This window comes from Daphnia pulex, chromosome 10 (genome assembly GCF_021134715.1).
Source record: "Daphnia pulex isolate KAP4 chromosome 10, ASM2113471v1".
In the NCBI taxonomy this organism is placed as follows: Eukaryota; Metazoa; Arthropoda; class Branchiopoda; order Diplostraca; family Daphniidae; genus Daphnia; species Daphnia pulex.
This window is the reverse complement of record NC_060026.1, coordinates 4,938,389-4,957,574: the sequence shown is the minus strand read 5'-3', so window position 1 is coordinate 4,957,574 and position 19,186 is coordinate 4,938,389. Positions and strand designations below refer to the sequence as shown.

Below are 19,186 nucleotides of genomic sequence, written 5' to 3'. Positions count from 1 at the left end.
TCAAGCATAATTAAAATTTTCGTTCTGCTATACAAAAAATAAATAAATATAACAATAAAAAAAAGGCACATATCAGATCCCAAGGAAAAGTCAATGGCTGTCAACGGTGTGATGTTACGGTGCTGATCGGTGTAAGAATCACCGAACAGTTTTTGTGTTGGAGTTGTTTACTTCCAACCGCCGCCAAATTAACTTCGTCACAAATAGTCGTATTTGGATTAGTCGGAGCAAGTCGAAAATTTTCAAATTCCACTCTGAATGTTAAAGTCAAAAGACAACGCGTCATCAAGACAATTCATACGAACACATAAAATAAAATGAGTAATTACTTCAGTTGGCAGCTGCGAATGCTGCTGCTCGATGAAGTCAATCCATCGCCGATTGTAGTTCCACCGACCCTGACTGATACCTGGATTAATAATGTTATACCGAGTGACGTAATTGGTGTAGATAGAATCTAGTAGGGCAAACCACGTAAGATGATCTGGTAGCCACCACGCTGAAGTTAAGTGGATATCAAAAAATAATTTTAAGGCTTTCAGATTTCACCGCATGAATAAAGACTTTACTTACAGACAACTTAAAAGTGAGTGTTCGGCTCACTCCACAGACCGTGGCTTACAGCAAAAATCCTGATTTGATAACTTTCAGGTTAAAGATTTCCCGGCAGGATCCGCGGTTCCGTTACTTCACGGGTCTTAGAATCGCCTAAATTAATATTCATTTGAAAAAAGGGACAACCTCTTGATTTTGTTCAGGTTTTCTACAGGTATCATTCCGAATGTAAACCACATCTCACCACACCACATCACACCACATCTGTCTTTTTTGTAAATGACATCAAATTTCCAAGCAGAGACATTTAAACCGTTCGGCACTGGAGTAAATTCTTTGATGATTGGAGACGAATGATCGGAATAAAATTAATAATGACGATTTATTCGAGAATAAATTTATGAATAAATTATACTTGTAGCTTGATAAACGGTAATGGAGTCACTTTCCATTCCAACCATTACTAAGGCAATGATAGATAGAGAACAATTGCGACCCGGTCTTGACCAGTGGATTAGCGGAGGTATCTAGAATGTCACTTGTATCGGCAGCGTTAAGAGCTGTCACATCGCCGGCAGAAGGAGGGTTACTATCTATCTCAACAACCACTTGATATGCTATCCGGTAGGCATCTTGTTGAGAGCAAACTTTAGGCAATCAATCGAGAACTAAATCCGGTGCAGATGTTACACCCTCAGTTCGCCTCAGTTGTAGGAGAAGGAAGAGAGGCTGTCAAGTTATGAACAGTTGGGGGATTTTTTGGTAATATAATAACATGTAATACGGGGGTTGCTCACCTTAGGAATGTTTGTACGAACCTAGGCCGGCCAAAAACCCATTCTGTAATGATCTGTGCCTGGAGGGACCAGAACCAAAGATGCAGCTTCATCGGGAAACCTGATGCTCACCGAAGCTACGCCAACTTGCTGAGCCTGTAATACGAAAAAACAGACACAAATGTAAAATAAATTAACTTTCCGTTATGCAACAATCGAACCAGTTATTGATGGATCACAAAGTAAACAAGAGGGAAAAAAACGAATATTGAGATATTTCTGGGTTCATGTATCTTAAGAGAAAGAGGGCGAGACAATCATGGCAAGAGACGAGAAGCCGTATGACGGTACACAAGATTCTAAACGAGGACCAATCAATACGCGAAAAAAAGTTATGGAAATAAAATGGGGAAATTTATAAAAACAAATAGCAACGCTTATTCTCAGCGCATTTGTCACTTTAATGATGGGGAAATGCGTTTGAATCACCGGCAGACGTCATACTCAACATTGATCTACATTTTTAACTTCTAAAATGTGTCCCTTCTAAATTAGAAGGCCCCTCGACGATTTTTAAAAATATTTCAATTCCAGCTGATGATTTTGTTATATCTCTGCTATACTAAAAGAGGTAGTGGGGGGAGTGGAGATCATCCTCGGAAAATGCATGCGCGTGTTCATTCACACGCCGCACGTATTTCGTCAATATATTTTTACTATCGTATCGCCAAACCAAAAGAAACAACTCAACTCTTTTGTTATACCAATGAGTTTGTATCATGATGAAGCGAGAGAAATGATACAATAGTTAATATTATTATTTAATACATCTATGATTATTAGAGAAACCCATCAGGTTGCAAACTATGGAACGCAAAAGGGACAACAAATTTACTGCTCCAAAGTAAGCATTAATTTAATGCTCTCAAAAAATAATTGCTCAAAATTTAGTGCTCTCTTGCATCCGCCCTCTAGCGGGCGGTTCAAAATATTTCGTTTCTCCGCCTGCTTGTGAGAGGAGTTAGAAGCTATTGATTAAAATCCAATATTTAGCTTAACTATGGGATTTATAAAATCGAATGCTTGCTCTTTTTCTTTCCTCATCACCTTTGCCAAACGCCTTCCAAGAATCCTGAAATCCGTCATCCATCCATTACGGATTCCGGCGATGACGAACATCGGAACATGCCAGGACTAATATTGCTACTTCTGCTTAGGCTACTTCTGCTGGCAAAAAATTTGTTATGTATGAGTTTTTTATATGTTTGAGTCGTGGTATCCACCAAAGTAGGTGCATACCAACCGAAAAATGCATTATTAGGATACAACGACTCAAGCATACAAAATACTCATACGTAAGTAACATAACAACATTTTTAGCAATAGTGCATTGGAGTAAGCTGCGCACCGCTTTTGCTTTTCACGTACTTTGAATTCCAAAAAGGTCTATACAATACAAAATATTAGCTGATAAAATACTGATGATCAATATTTACTTGTCGAGTGTACTAAATTAAAAAGTTTATTTTAAATTATATTAGGACCCATGAAAAAATAAAAAAAAATTGTTTCCCCAGCCAAAGTTGTGAAAAGATCGTCGTGGGCTTAAAGAGTGTTCAAATTGAGGAATTCCTCCGAAAACCGGATAGCTTTGAATTGAATGAACTCTCCGATTCCGGTTTGGGGGAGAAAATGATAGAATTTTTGTCAACGGATAACTACGGTACAGTTCTACACAAAATAATCAGGTGATATATTAAATAACTATTGAATTAACTATTTCTGAAAACTTATATTTTACTTTTTGCTCCATCAGCGTTTACAAACCCTACATTGCATTGAAAGGGGGCTTTCAGATGTTCGTGCAAGCTGAACGTGGGAATTGCCAATTTATAAAGAGATGCTTGCAGCCACTTCTCATTGGTTCACAGTTACAGGTAATTTTAGGTTGCGTCTCACAATTATTTACTCTCAGTAAATTGTTGAAAAAAATTACTATCAACCAATATCGATAGTAATTTTTTAAAAAATAAATAGTACTTTTCATAGTAATTCGATAGTAATTTTTTTCAATGAAAAAGTACTATCGACAAAGTTTTTAACATGCAATTTTCTAAAAAGTTACATAAGGTAACCATTCTACTGAGAAAAAATAATTTATTTTTATTTTTTATATTTCACGTCAGCGCAAAACACAATTTATTTTTTTAAATTTTATGTAACAAATTTTCAGATACTGCAGCATACCAAAGTTTATGTAGCGCCACTGCAGGATGAAACAATTCCCATTACAAACGATCAACAAGCTTCTTACAATGTCGAATGCCTCGAATGCGGAACAACTATTGATGCACTGGAGCTGGTGGCTCATTATTCTATATTTAAAGACAGACTTTGCGAGTTAGGACTCCTAAATCCGGAGAGCTTAAGACTTCTATCAGAATTAAGCCACCAGCAAATGAATGCTACAGAAGAGGATGCAATGGGCGACAAAAATCGTCGCAATTCTGTGCGTGTCAAAAGAGCTTTTTTGATGGACGACGCAATTGGACTGAGGATGGAAATGAGGATTTCCTTGTGAAATTGCCCTGCTGTAGTCCGAAGTTGTTTGCTGAATTGTTACGAAATTGATGAGCCTGGCGTCGATTGTGGTGCTTTACGTTCGGAATTTTTTTGGAGCCTTATGAATGAGGTAAAAGAAATTTTTGATATTGTACTGTCCTCCTATCAGTCCGCAACTGCATCAGAAGACGCAGACAGCGGCCCAGACGAAGGAGAAATGACTGCTTTATCCAAGGAAAACTTTGGTCAACGTCTTTTTACATTTTGACTATTTTGCGGTATATTTAAGCAGCTTAAACTATTTAAGTAATTCATAAACATAAAAATTGTTCGTACAATTCAGGTATAACAATTATCCAAATTGGGCCGCTGGGTCTTTTTTTTTCTAAGTGCCTTAAAAATAGTTTCTAGTGCTGGACAAGACCATCCATTTCTTAGAGGTTTGAATATACAGAAGGTCGCTGATCTGTTGGCGCAGTACAAAAGTGTGCGCTCCTTTTTCGGTGACAAAGTTTTGACTTCTGAAGATTTTCTGAAAAGCGTTTCGTTCGACCAGTTACACGAAGATCTCGCAACGTCATCTTCAGCTGTGTTGCCAGAACCACTTTGAAACTTTCATTTAAAATGTTGAAAGTGGCACTGTTGATTTTCCAACAAAAGGTAGGAAATTGAAATCAGAAGATGTTTTCCAGTTTTGTACTGGGGACCGTCAACCAGGGCGGGATCTAGAAAAAGAAAAAAAAAATTTGTTTTCTTTCAACTGAGCCCGCTGCGCAGCCTTCCACGACCACAAGTTAGGACTTGTTTCAAAAATCTATTTTCTCCCTGACAACTTCCGCAGAGTCGATGGAAAAATTACTCATGAAATCCATCTGCAACGGAGGATCCTTTTCGATGGCGTGAATTAAATCACATTCATTTCGCAAAATACTTTCGCGGCTTCAGCCAATAGACCTTATTGGCTTGAGGACTTTTTTCTTTTTAAAACTTAATTGAACTTAATACTGTCGAATTTTAAAATGTTGAATTGTCTAACTGTACTGTTGAATAATTTCACTGATTTACGTTAAACACCGAATATCATACACAGAATATCGTACACCGAAAGTCAAACACGGAATAAATACATGGCTAGCAGCTATTCTTGACAAACTTATCGATTGTAGTTTGTTTTCCTTTTATTGCAATCTTTAGTTTTCAAATAATTCTTCTCGGTAATAAATTGAGCTACTAAAATGTATTAATCAATCAATTATATAATCCGTTGATCCGCCCATTTTGTCAGCTTCGGAGACCGTTAAGACATTCAGTATTAAGTCATGATTCAGTCACGATATAATAGGAAAGGTACACTCTCGGCTATCCCCAAGACCGGCGTTTAGTAAAGGGTCCCAAAATTCAGTTTTGTTCAATTTTACAGATAACGAAGGAAAACCCCTATTTTGCTATACCCCCGAGAGGCGAGGGACCTCCTAACCTAGCGAACCTGGCGGGGAATCTTGGGACCCTTTACTAAACACCCGCCGTTTCTTCCAAGAGACTGGGATAGCGCGAGAGTGTACCTTTCCTATTATATCGTAATTCAGTCATTCAGTGGTGAAATGAATATCTCGCAGACTCGCAGATAGAATATACGCCAATCTGGCAAAGGCCAAAGGATAGGATTACCAGGGGTTCGTTAAGTGCTAGCCCTAGAGTGATCACTGTGAGTGGTATGCGATGTTGCCAAATAAAGCCCCTTGGGTGCCTTCGGAATTTAGAGTTAGTTAAATTTTAGATCTAAGTTTGAAATTTAAGATATGGGTGGGATTGACCTAACGTTAAAAAAGGCCACTCTTTTTTAACTTATTCTTACTATGGTTTTTTAAGGGTTTGATATTTACTTAATGTAGCGCAATCTGTTATCAGATCTGGGAAAACCACAGCCGTCAAAAAGGCCGCTACTTCACTTTTTAAATGCATTGAAAAGGTTAAAAGAATCACATAGTTTCTATTTTTAGGTTCAGAAGTATCTAATAAGCTCTATACCTAACTTCGTCATGCCTTATAGTTAAAAACTAAACCTTAAAAATACCCTAAATCGTGTTTTTCGGATTTCCTCGATTCTGATTGGCCGAGAAAATTCCCAATAAAGACTTTCAGGGTGCCTCTCTCAGCAGACTACTGTAACTTGTGCTGCATTAAAGGCCCCTAAACCTTTGGTAATTTAGTTAACTAAATTCCTCAGAGATAAACCGTTTCTGGGGTGCAGAACACTCTAGTCTAGTCTAGTAACGCTACGCGAGGTGAAGTATGCTGGTGAAAGTAGCGGCGTTATATATGCTGTACTCTAGACGTCCGCACTTTGAAACACCCCCTCAAAAAGCTGTGACGAGGCCTTACGGCCAATTCCTACATGTGACGGTACCACCTACTCATAGACCATGATCCGGATTCCGGACCTGGTTGCGGACTTTTCAGTTGTCACTTGTGGCAAAATGAAAAATAATTGTAGATTACCGGAGGGATCGTTCAACGATCCCGATAGGTAATCTTGATTGTGTTAGAAAGTAAATTTAGTGACGACCCTAAGGGTGTAGACACTTTATATTTTCAGCTTTTCAAAGACCAAACAAAAAATAGTGGTGCGGAAAAAAAACAATTCTTGTTAAACTTCTCTCTCCACTACAGCCAAACCAAGAAATACTTTTAGAACAAAAAATTACCAAAGAGAGAACTACGACCATGAGGGCAGAGAAAAAACCTGATTTAACTTGATCAGGGAAAAAAAAACTCAAACCCAAATTTTTCCAGTGGTCACATCAAATAACATAAAAACACAGACAAAACAAGCGAATAGAAATTTGACAGGCGGTTGCCAGCTGCCGTGTTCTTTCATGAGACGCTGCCCGTTCTGGCCAGTCTGCCCGTCACCCGTCTCGCGCTCAATTCTTCTGAACCAGAATCTTAGACACGCGTCGGGTTTGGATGTCTGCCTCTTCCCCTAGTAATAGTAAGGGCCTCCGTTTTACGTCCACCCGTCTGCTGACCTCTGCATGTCCCAACAAGAAGATTTTTCAAATTATGATGTAACATAAATGTAGCTAGGGAGGGCACGGGTTTGGGAGACGAACCCTCAGGGTCGTCGCTACATTTACTTTCTAACACAATCAAGGTTACCTATCGGGATCGTTGAACGATCCCTCCGGTAATCTACAGTTGTGTTTCGAAATCCATTTCGGTACACCCTAAGGGTGATTTTAAAGCTTACGGCATATGTTAAATTTTTATTCTTGTCTCTCGACAATCCGAGCTGGAGGCCGATTATAGAAGCGGTTGAATGTTGCTTCATGGGCCGAGCTACCTGTTTGAAGAATCGCATCAATCGGAGCGCCTTCGACCACCGCTCTGGAAGCTGCTGCACTTCTCGTGGAGTGCGCCCCGAACTTAGTCGTATCGACGCCCCCTTTGCTCAGCATGGATTTGATCCAACGACTCACAGTATTAGATGATACTGGTTTGTGCGGTCTAACGAGAGCAATTAGCAATCTAGACCCCTCCGAGGGCTCCGACGCCGGCCTGAATTTTTCCGTTCGCTCTATAAAATCTTTCAACGCTTTGACTGGACATAATTTCTCCTCCGTACTCGTCATCTCAAAAGATTTCAGCGGTCCACACCGCTGAGTCTTCCTCAGTCGGTCCAAGGAAAATTTTACACCTTCTTGCGTAAATTGAATGGACCGAAAGCTAATGGCCGTCACTTCCGCCACCCTCATCCAGGTGGTTAGCGCTATCAGAGTAACCAGCTTGCTCGTCAAAACTTTCAATGATAAATTTCGGTTTTCTCCTAACGACTCGAAAAACGTCGACACTTTCCCCGAGTCCCACATCTCGTTATATCTAGGCTGCGGCGGATTCTGGTGATAACATCCTCTCATTAATCTAACTATCAGAGGGTCCTCTCCTATCGCTACGCCATCCACCGCGTCTAAAGTTTTTGACAACTTCGAGCAATGAACATTCACTGTGTTGTTGGACTTGCCCGAAGCATGCAAGTCCGTGAGAAACTGGAACACGTTTTTAAAGTTGCCGATAAGGGATCCGCACTCCTTCGCACACACCAATAATCCCAATTTCGCCACGCGGAGTTGTATGCGCCGAGAGTTCTCTTTCTGTTTCCGGCCACGAGAAGGTCGACCACTGAAGAGGAAAATCCCTTGTTACGTAGTTGTCGCCTGACAACTTCCAAGCGGCAAGGTGTAGGCCGTTGGACGTCAAAAGCGGATGCGTCTCTTCTAGCGCTGACAACAAAAGACTGGGCTCTTGACGGAACATCACCGGTACGTCGCATGCTAGTCCTAGCAAGACAGGGAACCACGGTTGGCCTGTCCACGCAGGGAAAACAAAAACGATTTCAGCTTTTTCTTGCCTAATTTTTTCTAAACATTAAAAAATAAGTGCAAAAGAGGGGAAGACGTAACCTGCTAGATCCTTCCAATTAATCACAAATGCATTCACCAACATTGCCTGCGGTTGCGGTCGCCAGAAAATAAATTTCGTCAATTGAGCGTTCCATCGTGAAGCAAAAACATCCACTTCGGATGACCATAATGCTTGGATGGAGGCAAACACGGCTGGATTTAAGATTTAAGTCCCCGGAATCCGGCTCCGTGCGGGACTATTCATCCTCCACTTTGTTTAATCTGCATTGAAGATAAACTGCTTCAATGCCAATATTCCAGCCCTCGCACCACTCTGTCAAAGCCGCCGAAATCCTCGTCAATTCCGCTGACCTAGTGCCGCCGCCGTGGTTAATGTACGCCACTGCGGTTATGTTATCTAAATAAATCCGCACCGCAATGTTCCCTGCCTCCGCCGTAAACGGTTGGATTGCATAGAGCGCCCCTATCAACTCCAGCTCATTTATGTGCATTTCACTATCCTGCAAGGTCCACGAACCCCTTGTTCTCCCGCTATTACAGCAAGCCCCCCATCCTGTTAATGAAGCGTCTGAAAAAATTTCCAAATCCGGAACTTTGGGAAAAAACACTTTCTCTCTGTGTAAAGTAAGATTACTGGACCACAACGCTAGATCCCGCCTTGTATCCAACGAAAGAGTGCATTTGGTGTTAAGATCAAAACTCGCTCGTCTGTCTTTACTAATATAAAAGGCCTGCATTCTTCTGAAATGCGCCTGCGCAAAGGGCATAGTTGGGATCGCCCATATGAAATTTCCCATTATCGACGCTATTTCCCGCAAGGAAATGACCCCTTTTACCAATGCCGTGTCGCATTTAGTCTTAACTTCTGACGCCTTGGTGTCCGGCAGCGCAAAGGATAAATTGTTCGAATTTATCAGAAGGCCCAAATATTCCATTATTTGGCTAGGTTCCACTATCGATTTATCAACATTTATTAGGAAACCTAGATGCTGTAACAACCCGATCGCATTTTTAACATCCGCTTTCGCATCCTCCTTCGACGAGCTCATGATTAAAATATCATCGAGATATTTAATCAAGCGCATGCCTTGTTTTCTCAGGTAGGCCGCCACTACCCTCAAAATTTTTGAGACCAACCTTGGCGCAGGAGCCAAACCGAATGCTAGACAATTAAATTGATAGATGCGCCCCCTCCACGAAAAACGCAAAATTTTTTGATGGGATGGGTGTACAAGAATGGTCAAATAAGAATCTTTCAAATCCAGTTTGACCATCCAATCCCCTTCTCTCAGAATGCCTTCTCAGCCCGCCTTTTTGGAATGACGAAGAGAGCGCAAACAAATCCCTCGGAATTAGTGCCCTTTACGTCAACTATGGCTCTCTTCTTCAATAAATCCTTCACTTCCGGGTCACATACTTTTAACATGTCCGCCGACATAGGGACAGGCGACGGTTTTCTAAACTGTTTTGGGGGCTCCAAAAATTCAAATTTAACCCCGCTCGTCACACAGTCGATTACACAAGCATCGTCCGTAACTTTACTCCAATTACTTGCGAAATCTAAAATCCGCGCTCCCACTCTAACCAACTTTTCCTCTTTACAATTACCGCTGGACTTAGGGGGATTGACAGAACGGTATTTGCTGGTATTTGCTGGTGCTGTATGCTTCTTTCTTCCATCCGACCTCTGTCGCTCTTACAGAAAATAGCGAGCCCCCTCGGATCTTCTTGGCCTTAAGACCCTGGTGGACGGATCTGGACGGTTCGTCTTCCTTATGCCCGCTCTCGCCTTCTCCCTTGCCGCCGTCGAGTTGGCCAAGGTGACGTCCTGTGTTGCCTCTTTCAACATTCGATTGCAAAAAGGCGTCCGTAAAAAGGAGCTTTACGGCCTCCTTTTCAGGGACATAAGCACTGGGCTGTGACAGTAGATATTCAAAACCCGGGTCAACTAGCGACACCACCGAACGTCTTCTCCGTTGAGAAATATAATTAAAGGCTCTTCCCCACTGCTGCAGGATCGCCTTTGCCACACTTTTAGCCTCGTTTTCCGCTTCCCCTTCGCCGAGAGAACATATCTTGGTGTACAATTCAATGAGAGGCGGCGCTATATCCATGATTTTTAGCTGCGTGGATATAAGCGCATCTTCAACCGCGCCAACCACCTTCGAACGATTGCTATCTTTAGCCCGACGCGACATAAAGCTATCGAGCTTCGGGGGCTTGATAGAGAAAGATTTGTCCTCAAACTCAAATTCAAATCTCTTGGAAATCGCCTTAGAATCTTCCGCCGATAGACCGTGCACCAGCCAATTACTGATTTCTTCCGTGATTTCTCGTGAAACGAAAGTTGGCTCATCGGATCCACTGGTGGCATTAGACGGTCCAGCGCAACATGCCTGGGGAGCTCGGCTTGCATTAGACGGTCCAGCTTGATTTGCTTGCTCAGGGACTACCTCGAATTTCCGCTTTTTCTTCTGCGATGCTTTCGGTAACCAAGCCCAATCCGCTGGTCTGCGCTTAGGGGATTCAGCCTCCTCCTGCACTGACTCCTCATCACTAACGTCTTCTTCTAACACCTCAATAGCCTCCTCCTCTTCTTCCTCTTTACGCTTATTCTTTCTCTGATCCACTCGATCCGCTCCCGGTTTCTCTACTACTTTTAATTTCTTCCCTCGATCTGCTCTTGGTTTCTCCAATCGATCAGATCCAGGCTTTTCTACTTGATCTTCGTGAATTTTCTGCTCGAAATCGCCTTGTCAATTCGAGAATTCCCCAAACTCCTCGTCCTGATAATAACGCTCCTTATACCTTTCGCCCTGCTGATGATCAACGAATCTCACACTTGAACGACGGTCACGATATTTGAACTGGTCGCGTGGTTGAACATGGAACATTGGGCCAGCACCGTGCTGGTCCCAAAATGGGGCTCGATCTCTTTCCGCAAACACAAATTCGTCGTACGGACCACGAGGTCACCTATCCCGTTCCTCAAATCTAGGCTCAAAATCACGATTTTCTTGATGTCTAACTCTATTCACGGCCCGTGGATCCCACGGATAACTCCCACCATAGTAATCATTTGGACCTGACATCCTTTCTGTTCAAGAGCTGAAAAAAGTCTGAAGATAGGGGGCGTGTACAGGTCTGAAGAGAAAGGTAGCGTACCGCACCTCTATTTTTTGTTTGGTCTTTGAAAAGCTGAAAATATAAAGTGTCTACACCCTTAGGGTCTAGCGAAATGAATTTCGAAACACAATTGAAATAATTGAACTGCTTGAAATGAAAAAAATATAAATAACAAATTTATATTTAATTATTTGTTCTATTTTGCATCATTGCCAAACATGGATGCATTTGTACTAACCACATTTTAGTTCTAGTTTCTAGTAAATGAATTTAGCAAGGTACTATACGAAAATAGTTTGAGGTATAATAGGTTTAAGGTGGAACCTTCTTTTTGGATAACTGGACTCCAATATGGACACATCCAGGTTTACTAGAGAAACAGATGAGGATAAAATTTATAACTCTGGGCTGTATTAAAGTATGGTGTACACATTTTTTATCATATTGGTAAGTCGACGCTCCTAGTCCTTGCCCTAGATTTGACGCTTAATGCATGAGCATCTTCTCAACTAAATGGAGTATTCAGATTTACATTGAACTTCAGAGTGTATTATATAGATTTCATAAGACTAAAAATGAATTTGAAAGGGGGGGGGATAACACAGGGCATTTAGAAATCACAAACCTTAGTTACCTCCATGTTAATGAAGACAGCAGCTAATACTTGTGCGGCTTTTTTAACTTTATAAGCTAGTAAAGTAATAATATATTCATGCATAAAAGCATGTAGGGCGTGGCGCTAACTGCCATTTAACTGAAATACTCCAACAGATTTAGCTAGATGCGGGGGGGTTGAGCCAAACGACCGGAAAAGAGGATCAACTTTGTTACATTGTCCCGGATGAAATAGTAAAAAGGATGATCAGCAATAAATGGTGCAGGCGGATCCGAAGGGATTCCATACGTTTCATATACATAGCCTACAAGAATAAAAACAAACTCTCATGGGTTAATAACTAGATGTATGTATACTATAATTAAATGCGAGATTGAATGTGAAAGTTTCACTAACTAATATCTACCGTACCAAATCTCGAAACTTAAAAGGAACACACGGATCCCAGAAGCTGTCTTAAACGAAACCGTTATGCTTAAAGCTCATCATTATGGTGGGTTTATGTTATTTCGGGAATGGCACGAATGAAAATTGGATCAACATATCGTACGAGGAAGATCCACATGCCAGAATCATTGTCTCGTAATAGCCACATGAAAGGGTGATCAGCGATAAAAGGATCCACTATCTGATCTTCCTCGAAATTCAATTATCTCTTCTTTCTACTGGTACTACCTATTTGCGAACCCAAACCAACGTAGAAAGCAAAGTGAACATGAGGCAACCAACCATACACAACAAACACGGTAATAACAACAAAGCGCACACTACAGGGATAGCGTTCAAAATTCTAGTGCAAAGCAATCTCTGCAACTTTTCGAAATAATTATGATAAGAAGAAATTATCAAAACAAATCAAACACCAACCCATTTTTTCGGCAGTGTAAAACTAAAAATATAATGATTTTACTCGTCCGAGCTATTTAAAGTTAAGAAACTAACCTGTTGCAGCATTAGCCTCACTTCCTTCTTCGTTGACGTCGATAAATGATTTGTGGAATATACTGGACACAAAAAGGTCTTTCTCTCCCGATATTCCAGAAAAGTCAGCAGCGTTTGCGTCAAACAAATCAGCTATTCCCATTTTGATTAAAATATCTTTAAGTTTAATATCAGCATCCAGCTTGAATTTTGGGATAGCCACATGCAGTTTAGCACTACGCATTTCTACATTGGAGTCGTCCAGAGAAGCCTCGTGCATTTTCAATTCCAATTCAGGCAACCCATCAATTTTGTTGGGAAGTACGATGAACATGCTAAAAACCCAACCCTGAAATATGACGAGAATTTTGGTAAAAATAATCTCTGTACGAGGTATTCCTTAAAGCTTGAAACAACCCTATAGGGCAGCTCCAAAAGTCGAGCGTCCAGGCTCTCGATGTATCCAGTATGAAATTCCGCATCAATATGCATCATATTAACATTCTTTTGTTTGTCTTTGGATCCTAAATAGAAAGGTTGTACTGCGGTAAGCGACGAGTCGAATTTTCGCATCCAATTTCCCTTAAAATATACGGCATTGACCAACACCAATTTGGATAAAGAATTCACCGATCCTAATATAAATAGATAATGATTTTAGTTAAAATCTGTAGAATGATGAGTATGTCTGACTGATTTTCTCAATGAAGAAAGCAACCTTCAGGGAGAAGATCTTTAATTTTGTGCTGGGTGAATTCTTCCACCCACTCATTGATTTTTTTGCGTGAAGCATCTACGGCAAAATCAACGGATTGCCCAGCGGCTCCATAATTGTCATTCAAGTTTTGTTTAAAGTTATCAGTGAGCTGATACTTTTCGGCAACGTAAAGCTGATTAGCGGCTTCGAAAGAAAAATTTTCATCACCCTGCAAACAAACGATTCATGTTTAAAGCAATTTTATTAAAAATATGTCACACTATGTGGTAATGTATTGGATTTCTTACCTTGATGCTTTGAATAAGGCTTCCAATCACACTATCACTATTCCCATTTTCAGCTACATAGTTTGTAAGGCCCATTGATTTCTTTAGTTGTACAGCTGTATTGCCTCTGGCACCAACACCTACCATACTTAAAACTGCAGCAACGCTAAAAGGAGAAATGAAAACATTTTCTGTTGGGCTATGATGCTTTCCAACTGCCTAATACAACAGGAAAAATTTTAGTAAATAAAGATTCTTTACTTTAAAAGGCATTAGTTTTATGTAAACTCACCTGGAACAAAGAAACAGAAAAGTTCTGAAGTGCAGCTACAGCTTTTGCCTGATCAGCTATCGTAATTGGAGTTTTGGAAATTGAAGCCATTGTAGAAATATGATAAAATCCCAAAGCTATGAAAACAGTTGCTGTCACTCAAGCTAGAGAACCTGTAAACAAACTTATCTTCTTTAGATATGCAAACAGGTCAAATAGATTAAAAGGATATAGGAAATGTGAAAATTACTGTACAAATATTAAACAGAAGTATTTTCAATATAAATTTTTTCAGCACTTGTCCGTGTGAAGCGTGAAAACTAAGTGATGGTCCGATACGACTATGACTAGGGAGATAAGGGAAAACTTACGAAACACTGATGGAATAGGTGAGACAGCGCAACCGGAACTACTACCTGCTTGCAGTTTCTGATAAGCAAGCTGTTTCATGTCAAAAAAATCCCAAGGATGCCGTGGAACTGATTACAAATAGTGATTTAACAGTTTCTTTCCGATTTCACAACTTAAATGCGAAATAAAGACAAATAATATAGTAAATCGTATTAAGACTTACTTTTATAACTATTCACTAAAAATTCAAACGTCGGAATGACAGAATATTACAATTAATACTTCCTACGAAAGCGATAAAGCCCCTTGGGCGCCTTCGGAATTTAGAGTTAGTTACATTTTAGATCTAAGTTTGAAATCTAAGATATGGGTGGGATTGACCTAACGTTAAAAAAGGCCACTCTTTTCTTACTGATTCTTACTATGGCTTTTTTTGGGTTTGATATTTACTTAATGTAGCGTCATCTGTTATCAGATCTGGGAAAATCACAGCCGTCAAAAAGTAAATGGCCGCTACTTCACTTTTTAAATGCATCGAAAGGTTAAAAGAATCACATAGTTCTATTTTTAGGTTCAGAAGTATCTAATAAGCTCTATACCTAACTTCGTCATGCCTTATAGTTAAAAACTAAACCATAAAAATACCGTAAATCGTGTTTTTCGGATTTCCTCGATTCTGATTGGTCGAGAAAATTCCCAATAAAGACTTTCGGGGTGCCTCTCTCAGCAGACTACTGTAACTTGTGCTGCATTAAAGGCCCCTAAACCTTTGGTAATTTAGTAAACTAAATTCCTCAGGGATAAGATATTAATGTTTTGAAAAAAAACAGGAAACACCCTATCGAAAACTCCTTAAAAACCCATAAAACAAATTAATATATTGATTGAAAATATATATTTTTTAATTCTTACTGTGTAGAGTTGGCCCATTTCGAAGGTATTCGATGCCATTTACAACTCATACATAGTATGTTACAATTTGGCGCGTCTGCGCAATTTGCTGGGACATGGCAGCTTTGTCAGGGGTATGGAGAGAAAGCTATGGGGATCTCTTCGCTTTGTTAAACACACTTTTCGTGCCATGTCGAGAGTAGGCATGGTCGAGAGTACTCAATGCATCATCTAATTGGGTAAAATGTGGCGTCACGTGACTTTTGGCAACGTCTATTGGGATTTTGACTGTTTGCAAACTTATAGAACCCCAGACAATTCAATTCGAAAGCGAAAACTGACAATTACAATTACAATTACAAACTTCGATTACTGAAAAAAGTTGTACTTCAAAAAAGTGGTTACTGAGTTTTGACTGATGACTTACTTTTTCAAAACCTAAAAATAATTTGTTTTATTACGTGTGCTGTAATGGCTGCCCCGAATCTTTCCTTCTTTTTTTATGAGAATGTACAAGTTCAATTGTACAAGTATGCAAAGTGAAAGATGGAGTAAATGACTTGCATTTGATAAAAGAACTTCTTGGTTAGTTATACGTGTCTAAAACGTTTTTCATATTCATTTTCTTCCATTTCAATACATTTTATTGGGTATTTTTCCTTTTTTAGGTATGCAGTTGACAATAGGCCACTAGCGTCACGACACTCTCTTACGGCCCCAGTTTCCCATCCACATTCTCTCAGCTACACGTAATTACCACACGGCGACTGCCGGTCAGGCTTCCGTCGGGCTTTGGCTATACCAGCGACTGTCCGGTACAGTCTTGAAGGTCCAACCAAGCCGGGCAGGCACAAAAAGGTCCGACTGGAGGCTGGGGCTGTGCCCGACCCGTGGCGGCTAATAGGCCCAATTTCCCCAATTTTCCATGTACAGTTATCATGGTACTGGTACAAGACTATCAAGAGAACGACTTAGACGATCTTTAAATCGTGTTCGAGAAATTCTTTATATTACACCTCCAATGTTAGCTGTTCGTCGCCGTGTGTACCACGTAAAAGGGCCTTTATCCATGATGCTCATTGACAAACACCACAGCCTCACAATGTTATTTTGTGTAGTTTAATGACGTTGACTAATAATATATTATTATATTTAATTACATTTCATTAGATGGCGATTTGTAATTCATGGTGGAATAGACAGATATTCAAGAGCCATATCTTTTTAAAAATTGTCCAACAACAATCGTGCATTCACCGTGCTGGAACATTTCAAAAAGAGGGTACCGGTTTGGGGTCTTCCCGTTCGAGTTCAGTTAGTAATTAAGAATTATCTCTTTATTTCCCGTAGGAATAATGGATTCATTACGTAAAAAAATATTTAATATAGATCTGACAAGGGAACGGAGAATGTTGGGGTATGCGATTTTATGTTGGAGGCTCAGCCTTCAAATGCATTCATCACTGGGCGTTCGATCATGGACTACTTTAACTAAAGGACGGGACTCTTAGCCTATCTCGCCGTGTTAAAGCTAGTCGGGTGGGGTTTGTTCAGGAGATAATTAATGGAAAACATCAATAAATGCAGTTTTTTTTGCTGATTCCAACTGTGTTTATAAATCTTAGTAAAAAAAACTAATTAATAAGGTATTCTAATTTTACTTTCAGGAGTAGGGGTAAAAAGACAAAACACCGGTGCCATCTAGCAGCCAAGCACCCTAAGCTCTCAAGAATATATGCCACAAGGTAAAAGAGAGTTATGCAGCTATGTGAAAGCAATAGAGATAAGAGAGTGGTGTCTCTTTCTCTTGGTATGCACGAATGGGCATCTGCTTGCAGACTTCCAAGAGCTTAGGAGGTTTGGTTCCTAGATGGCACCGGTGTTTTGTCTTTTTTCAAATATTTCCGTAAAGTAATTTGCAATATCTCTATAACCGTACATTTTTGGTATAGGGACATTAGGTAACACAATACATATTTTTAAATTTCGATTCTGATTCTCCCGGAAAAATTTTTACATGGCCGACATAGGAAAGGCCGAAGAGTCCCGTCCTTTAGTTAAAGTAGTCCATGGTTCGATTCATAACAAAACGAATTGATAGGGCCTTGCGCGATGTATTCCAGAATTGTGTGGTGCCCTTCTACAATAATTTTAGTAAGTATTTGAGGTCAATAACTATTATTGCTTAATTAAAAAAATATATTTTTGTAGTAGTCAATTGGAGTACGAAGGGATACTCAACCCCAGCGACAACTTTGATATTTATTGTCTGCACTTTGTAGCCACCAAGCTGCTAACTGATGCGGTAGATGGATTTATGCGCGGATGGAATGCCCACCCAATTTTAACAGAAAGTAATTTCTCGCCTAATCAGCTCTTCGTTATAGGTCTACTGAGGCTGATGATGTCGGGATTACAACATGAAGAATTAAGTCAAAGCGAAGTTACAAATAAATTTGCCGAAAGAAAAGCTAACATGTTAGCAGAACTTTCGTATGAGAATCGCGTGGTTGTTCCTCCATTTGCGTGTCCTCTATCCCCAAACCATGAACTTCTTCTCGCATTCTCAGTTTAATCCTAACAGTGTCACCCTGGCTAATTTAAAGGAAAACTACCTTAAAGTGAAAATTTTAGCTCAACTACTTTCCATCATTAACCTGTAAAGTGTTTGTTTTTTTTTAAAGGCTAAAAAAATTAATCTTTGCACAGCAAAACGAATAGTATTCTTTCCGATTAATTTAATCTTCTGAATTTATTCCCTTACTATCCTTTAAATCAGCTTTTTTTATTTCGTGATTGATTCAAAATGAAATTATTCTTTAGAGTATCGTTTATTATAAAGCTAAGATTTTGTGATTGATTCACAATTAATGATTAGCATTCGCGTTGCTTTGCAACAGTTAATATTAATATTTCGTTTAATGTTAGATTGAACAATAATTCATGCATTTCCGATTTCTGTTATTTGTTTTTCAGTTAACAGTTTGATTTTATTAGTGATTTATTTGTCCCGATTGATATTCCTGTTAGCGGGTTGATTTCCTGATTGGTTTATTAATTACTGTTCTAAATCTTTTTTGTTTTGCAATTGAATTAATTGATGGTTAGTGTAATGTTACGTGATTGAATGACTGATTAATTTAATGCAAATTCAACCTAATGTGTGTTTAATATAGATGGCTTGATAGATGTTACCTTTTATGTTTCATTTGACATTAGACGTTTGTTTTTTAGTTATGAAATCTTAGTTCATTGTTATGTATCGAAAATCCGTGTTAAACAAATGTTAGATTCGTTTGATGATTGTTAGAAAGGGTGTTAGATTAGTAGTTAACGGTTGGTTAACTTTAGATGGTAATGTTTCCTTTATATTTATTGTTTAATCTCAAGAACGGCACCCTATAGATGACTGAGAGAAACTGTTTTATTGCAACATTTCGAAAAGTTTTTTAATTGCTCAAAAGATAAACCTATATTGCTAACATTGGATAAACCCAATATTAATAAAACCTGACCCTAAATGGCACCATTTAAAAAAATACCACCGATTTTTGCACCATACTGTACACTCGTATCCATAAATATGAAAATATCCGACCCACCCCGAGTAATGGGAAATTTTCTAATACCGTAGTATTTATTCTTAACGTTGAATATCATTGCAGTAGCATTTTGTGAATTCTGTTTTCTTCTATTTAGATTTTGGCAAATA

The 19,186-nt window shown here is 39.5% G+C and overlaps 1 protein-coding gene across 4 annotated transcripts; it reads right to left on the bottom strand.

Annotated features, from left to right (window-relative positions):
* Positions 1-11,967: 11,967 nt before the first annotated feature.
* LOC124204212 (leukocyte elastase inhibitor-like) lies at positions 11,968-14,620 on the bottom strand. Of its 4 annotated transcripts, none has more exons than XM_046601257.1 (7): positions 14,604-14,620; positions 14,254-14,405; positions 13,983-14,180; positions 13,696-13,903; positions 13,395-13,612; positions 12,999-13,326; positions 11,968-12,360 (listed from the first exon to the last, which is right to left on the bottom strand). In XM_046601257.1, exons 2-7 carry the CDS (start codon positions 14,341-14,343, stop codon positions 12,218-12,220), a joined length of 1,185 nt encoding a protein of 394 aa, XP_046457213.1. In that variant the 5' UTR covers positions 14,344-14,405; positions 14,604-14,620; the 3' UTR covers positions 11,968-12,217. The 4 variants fall into 4 exon arrangements, with proteins under 4 accessions (XP_046457213.1, XP_046457210.1, XP_046457209.1 ...); XM_046601254.1 differs by lacking the exon at positions 14,604-14,620 and adding an exon at positions 14,488-14,586; XM_046601253.1 differs by lacking the exon at positions 14,604-14,620 and adding an exon at positions 14,483-14,579.
* Between the last annotated feature and the right edge of the window lie 4,566 nt (positions 14,621-19,186).